General features: G+C 45.0%; 1 protein-coding gene across 2 annotated transcripts in view; it reads right to left on the reverse strand.

Annotated features, from left to right (window-relative positions):
- Positions 1-7,023, reverse strand: part of SMS (spermine synthase) — a 49,474-nt gene that overhangs the window by 21,598 nt on the left and 20,853 nt on the right. For both annotated transcript variants that reach the window (XM_040266661.1, XM_040266662.1), the window contains exons 3-4: positions 3,246-3,336; positions 2,630-2,694 (exon numbers count right to left, since the gene is read on the reverse strand). In XM_040266661.1, coding sequence (XP_040122595.1) covers positions 2,630-2,694; positions 3,246-3,336 — 156 coding nt within the window. The remainder of the gene's footprint in view (positions 1-2,629; positions 2,695-3,245; positions 3,337-7,023) is intronic.

Raw genomic sequence — 7,023 nt, forward strand, 5'->3', positions numbered from 1 at the left:
TAAAAACCACACCAATAAAAACAAAAATCTGGCATGTTGATGTTGGCCAATTCATTATCACCCAACTAAAGACACAGTGGGAACCCATTCTATTCAGATGGATCAATTCCAGAAAGATTAGGTAAACTTTGCAAACAGGAAAAGAGGGAAATTTCAGAAAAGAGTGTGGGTGTGGACAAGTTCCTTGAGGAGGAGGAAGGGCCTGAGGATCCGTAAACTGAACTCGGTGGGTAAATAAGTCTGGCTGCTCGACAGATTTCAATCAAGCCACCAAGTTCTATACTATGACCTGAGGTCCTGCTCTCTTCACAGGCAGTTTGCTGCCTTGTATTCAAGTTGGAGGTTAAACAAGTTTCTAATTATTTTACACCTGCCCTGGGGCTTTCCTCCAGGCTGATCAAATTTAGCAGGATGAACCATTAAGTACTTAAACATCCTTAAACAGCCAGTAAGGATTCCCTCCTGTGGAAAATGCCCCGAACTGGAGAAGTCTGTATTCTGGTCACTTCTAACAGTGATGGTCTGACCTTAATCAAGTCTCTCTGTTACTGCATCTATGTATTTGCCTTTGTGAACAAGCTGTTATTGTCGTTCAGTTGCTAAGTCCTGTCTGACTCTTTGCAACCCCATGGACTGCAGCATGCCAGGCTTCCCTGTCCATCAACATCTCCCGGCGCTTGCTCAAACTCATGTACATCAAGTCGGTAATGACATCCAACCATCTCATCCTCTGTTGTCCTCTTTTCCTCCTGCCTTCAATCTTTCCCAGCATCAGGGTCTTTTCCAATGAGCCGGGTCTTCACATCAAGTGGCCGAAATACTGGAGCTTCAGCATCAGTCCTTCAGAATATCAGAATATTCAGGACTGACTGGTTTGAACTCCTTGACCAGGACTGACTGGTTTGAACTCCTTGCTGTCCAGGGACAGACCCATTTTGGGGGGTCCAATAAGGAAACGCCCAGGCAGAGCAAGGCCAAACCGCTCAGAATAACTTATTGTGCAGCCATGATTAATTCACATTCTTAATTCCCAGGACCTGCCAGACTCTACCCCTCCCAAAGAGTGCCAAAACTTTACTTCTATCAAAGCTCTTCTAACATCTGACACTAGTACATACGTCTGTGCTGTCCAACAGAACATTTCTCTGTGTTGTAAAATATGGTAGTCACTAGCCATTAGCTAGTGACAAGAGGTAAGGAAATGAATTTTTTTTTTTATTAACTTAGTTTTAAACAGACACAGGTGGCATAGTAGCTGCACTCAACAAAAGCTTAATGGTCTTTATCATCAACTGAAAAGAACCTGTTAGGGGAAGCACACTGATTGAAACCACCCACCTGGGCCAGGCACCATAGTAACTATTTGCATGAGTTGTTTTATGACAGGAGATCCTGATAAGGAATACGGAACTAATAAGCCACCACCAACCGAAAGAGTTCGGGAAAGGGCTAAAGGAGACACCCCGAGTCCGTCCACTTCCCATAATCCCTCTTGCTAGCATCCATCTTAGCTGAGCGATGCGTGCGCCACCAGGAAAGACTCTGAATTAGAATGATTGGCCAAAGACCACCCGGAAACTAATCCCATCACCATAAATCCCGAGACTGTGAGCCACGTGGCAGAGCAGTTCTCCTGGGTTCCCTTACCCTACTGCTCTCCACCCGGGTGCCCTTTCCCAATAAAATCTCTTGCTTTGTCAGCACATGTGTCTCCTCGGACAATTCATTTCCAAGTGTTAGACAAGAGCCCAGTTTCAGGCCCTGGAAGGGGTCCACCTTCCTGCAACAAACCCACTGGGGGTGCTCAAGGTAGGTTGGCTCTGATGGTCTTGCAATGTCAATATCATCCTACCTGAAAGCACTGAGGCAAATTTTCTATCATCCCACCCTGTCAAAATCTCTTAAAACTGCTTAATTATACTGGGGCCCAGAACTCTGAGGAAAGATAGATGATATTTTTCACTCAACTGGACAGAGTTGAGGAGGAGTTTTCTAGCTCCTCTCTGAGGTGCCAGCCCCATCTGATTCTCTGCGTTACAGTTTCACCCCTTGGGATCACTGTACATTCCTTACACACACACACAGACACACACACACAGACACACACACAGACACAGACAGACAGACACAGACACACAGACAGACACACACAGACACACACACAGACACAGACACACAAACACAGACACAGACACAGACACAGACACACACACACACACACACACACACACAGAGTCTTCTTGCCATCAGGGCCATCTACATTAGCCTATCAAGTGGCCAGAAGCAGAAGTTGACTGATCTCTTCCACATCTTACATAAACACTGCTCAGGGATACCACCACCATTGCGATTATTTTATTGTTTGTTTTTATTGTTGTTTAGTCACTCAGTTGTGTCCAACTCTCTGCGACCTCATATACTGTAGCCTGCCAGGCTTCTCTGTCCACAGGATTCTCCAGGCAAGAATACTGGAGTAGGCTGTCATGCCCTTCTCCAGGGGATCTTCCCCACCCAGGGATCAAACTCACATCTCCTGCATTAGCAGGCAGATTCTTTATCATCTCAGCCACCAAGGAAGCCCATTTTATCAATTAACCAAATATAAAAGAACATTCAGGAGTGGACTTACCGCTTTACCCGCTCAGTACTGTCCTGACTCAATTCTTTCATTCTTTCTTCTACTTTGTTCAAAAGCTGCAATTACAAGAAAAGAAATCAATGGGCTTATCAAATAAGCTGAGTAGAGAGCTAAATTACAGACCAGGAGGTGAAGGTCATGTTGACAGAGCTGTTACTCTGGCAGGTGTCCAGATATATTTGTCCTCCCTGAACTCTCCAGCAGCCTGCGGGCCTGGCCCAACTCCACACTCCCCTGCCATCTACCCCTCCCAGTGCCAATCTCACTTCAGCCTATGGTAGCAACAGTATCAAAAGGTATCCTAAGTAATAGGAAAGGGGAAGGGTCAAAGATATTGCACCTATAATATCCTGGTTAAAGGTTTACATTCCCTCCAGTGCAAAGTCAAGTCATTACTCACTATTCAAATGGTCAAGGGAAAGATGAGAACCAGGTTACTAAAAATCACTTGAGGAACTATTATTTTTCTTCTAAAATCATTGATCTGAAGGCAGCCAAGTTTAAAATTAACTGGGAAGTCAGCAATTAGGTGAAAATGATTTTATCATTGAACTGTGCTGTTTTTGTGATCCTTAAATACTTGAGTAAATAGAAGTGGAAAACTGACACTATCGACTTCTTTGCCTTGTGCATCGCCGTCGTAGCTCTGAAGATCCAGCAACACCAATCCATGCGGGTAAATTCTCAAATTGGCAAAGCTACAGAGGAGAGCATAATTGTAAGGTTAGGAACTGTATCATGGCACTCAAAGAAAAAAGGCACCAACCCAGTTAAAAGGCAAAACCACTGCTCTTTTTTCCCCTAAATAACATAATTAACCCTGTGGCTTTCTTATTAGAGCCTCTTCATGGGGGCAGGGAGGCCAATCATTTAGGCAAGATTTTAGACAGAATCATCAAATGCTAAGGTTTTCAAACAGGTTATTTGGCCCAGAAAGTGATTCAGCAGGAAGTCCTGTGAATCTGATTTTTAAGAAGGTTCCTTAGCAGTGACTGATCCCTCCTTAAAAGGATGGAAGGGTGGGGCAGAGCAAACTCGGTTCTCCCAATTCCCCTCGGAGTTCAAAACAGAGCCGTGTTTTTCTGACTGCAGGCAGGTGGTGGCTACATTCATTGAGTTAGCGGCCTGCAAGTCAGATCCAGCCTTTGGCATGTTTTGTAAAGCATGCAGATCAAATATGGTTCTTACATTTTTAAAGAGTTGTTTAGGAAAAGAAAAGGAGCTCCTTACAGGAAAAGCTTTAACCTCTAATTCAGTGTGTCTGACCAGCTTTTTTATGAAATAAAAATAGTGTATCACACATGCATAAGAATTATCTGAAGAAACTTTTCCCTTCAATTAGACATGTATATTTGTATATATGCAGATATATATGTGCATATCTGATATAAAATCACTTCTTTTTTTTTAATATTTATTTGGCTTCGCCAGTCTTAGTTGGGGCATGAGGGATCTAGTTCCCTGGCTAGTGATCAAATCAGGCTCCCTGCATTGGAAGCAAGGAGTCTTAGCTATAGAAGTTCTATAGAAGCTAGGGAAGTTCTAAAATCACTTATCTCACTATAAGATGTGGTTAAAGAAATATTTGAATAACAATACTAAATAAGATGAAGAATTCTGTTCAGAGAATACAAGCAGTGTGCTTGGATTAAAAAAGATAAATACAACTAGTTAATTTTCACCTTCAGCCCTTAAATGGCCTCAAAATCAAGTTCAGGCCAGGGACACCACTAACTCATGTACTCCTGAACTAGCTAATCATCCCCCACCCTAATCTGCCACACAAAGGAGAGGAGCTAGGGGTCAAAGAATGATAGAGAAATGCCACCTCTTAACCAGCTAGGTGGTTCTAGCAAAGAATCTTCCACCAGAGAACCGCAGGAACACGGAGAATGCCAGAAGGTGGGGACAAGCACTGACCTCATCTGATTAAAAGCAAAAATAATGGAGAGGAAAAGTTGCAAGGGGATGGGGAAATGGAGACCAAAAATAAGGTGACTGAGGACCAAGATCTTAGGCAGCATGGAGATGGGTCCCAGCTGAGCAAGTGAGAGAAAAGGAAGACCAATGTGGAAACAAGTCTTTAAACTAAGCACGTTAGTGACTTCCCTGATGGTCTAGTGGCTGGGACTCTATGCTTCCACTGCAGGAGGCCCGGGGTCCATCCCTGGTCAGGGAACTAAGAGCCAGTAAGCTGCATGGCAAGGCCAAGAAAAAAAGTAAACTAAACATGTTAATTTTCTTTTCTCTGTTTTCAGAAGCAATTTCCAACAGCTCTTATCACTCAAAAACCCCCTTCCAGGAAGAATTCTAAGTTTTCTAGAAAACTGGGATTGGTGTCTAGGGTAGAAGATTCAAGAACTGAAGTAGAATGCTTGGCCCTGTCCAGCCCCAAAGGTCCTCAGGAGGTGGTAGGAGATGCAAGGGGCTTCCCTGGTGGCTTCACAGGAAAGAATCCGCCTGCCAATGTAGGAGATGCGGGTTCCATCCCCAGGTTGGGAAGATCCCCTGGAGAAGGAAATGGCAACCCACTCCAGTATTCTTGCCTCGGAAATTTCATGGACAGAGGAGCCTGGCGGACTTCATCCGCGGGGTTGCAAAGTGGCACACAAGTGAGCGACTACACAACAAGAGCTTCAAGGCTTCAGCTGGATTAGAGGAGGAACCTACAAGGTGGCAGAGAGGCAAGGTCTGATTTGCTGTGGTCCCCAAGTTATGGACCACAGCTAGGACAGGGAGAGAAGGGGGCGGAGAGAAAGGAGAAGAGAGGCCAGAAGGTGTAAGGCCGGCTGCAGACCTCTGCTTCCAGGAGACTTGCCAGTAACTGGGCGAGGACGGAGGCAGTGGAGGGTCTGGGTGACCCTTAAGAGGAAATCACTTTAGATACACTGGAGGGATCTATTCCATGCATACATGGGGGTTTGCTATACAGTTAGAAATACAGATTTGGGCTTGAGGGCACTGGGGTTAGGGTTTCTTTGAGAGGTGTAGATATGTTCACAGGGAAGAACTACATAGACTTACAAAAAGAATAATAGAAGGGGAGGTGAGCTCAAAAGTACAAGTTTCCTTCACCTCACAACATTGTCTTTTGAGCCTAAGATGGGAGCGGGGGTTCTTTTAATTAGAAAAACAAGGGGTAGAATGTGGGACATTAATGAAACCTCGTGGAAATCTAGGACTTAGTTTCCATTGGGAGAAAAGAATGAAAGCCATCAAAAATATACAGGAGTTCACGTTTTAAAATTCATAGTGCAAATTACTAAGACTCTTAACAGTTTTAGACTCTAGAAGATACTACATAGACTTAGGGAAATACACAGAACTCAGTGCACCAGTATCTTCTGTTATCAGTCATTTCTTTTTTCTTTTTAACTTGGCTGTACCGGGTCTTAGTTATGGCAAGCAGGATCTTTTTAGCTGCAGCATACAGGCTCTTAGGTGCAGCATGCAGGATCTAGTTACCCGACCAGGGATGGAACCCGGGCAGCCTCACATGGGGAGCAATGTCCCAACCACTGGACCACCAGGGAAGTCCCCTGTTCTCAGTCATTTCTTAATTTAGGTTTCCTTCCCTAGTCTCAGGTTGACTTTCATTTCCATATTGATCAGAGAAAAAGTCTAGATAGATCATCTATAAAGTCTTAGAGGTGAGGTGAGGTCGCTCAGTCGTGTCCGACTCTGTGACCCTGTGGACTATAACCTACTAGGCTTCTCCGTCCATGGGATTCTCCAGGCAAGAATACTGGAGTGGATTGCCATTTCCTTCTCCAGGGGATCTTCCCGACCCAGGGATCGAACCCGGGTCTCCCGCATTGGAGGCAGACGCTTTAACCTCTGAGCCACCAGGGAAACAAAACCCAAAATCTTAAACTCCTGGATGCCCCTAGGTTCCTATCAAGCTCTTTGCAGACTTTTTCATCCTGCATTTGACTACAGTCTGCATTAACTGATAACCGCTTATTACAGTGCTACTCACAGTGAGGTCAACTGACCCACAGTATCAACATCCTCCGAGAGGAGCTTGCCAGAAATAGTATTGGGGGTGCGGCCCCAGACCTGCTGCAGCAGAAACCATTAGAGTGCAGCACAGCACATCTGGATCATTGCCTGCCAGTTCACACTGCTTATGCTGCCCGAGGCTTCTGAATCTTAGGCACACAGAATCACCTGAGGGTCTTTAGAGAAACAGCAACCCTCAGTGGCCTTAATCTCTGGGGGGAGTGCCTGGACGTGGGATTCTGTGACATGATTCTACTGCGCAGCTAGAAGCACTGGATTCTAGTCCCCTCCTCAAAGATGCCAAAGGAGGAAAGGAAAAAAAATTCTGGATGCCCCCCACCACCACTCTTTACACACACACACACACACACACAGCTAAAGCA

This window comes from Oryx dammah, unplaced genomic scaffold (assembly GCF_014754425.2).
Source record: "Oryx dammah isolate SB20612 unplaced genomic scaffold, SCBI_Odam_1.1 HiC_scaffold_23, whole genome shotgun sequence".
Classification (NCBI taxonomy): Eukaryota; Metazoa; Chordata; class Mammalia; order Artiodactyla; family Bovidae; genus Oryx; species Oryx dammah.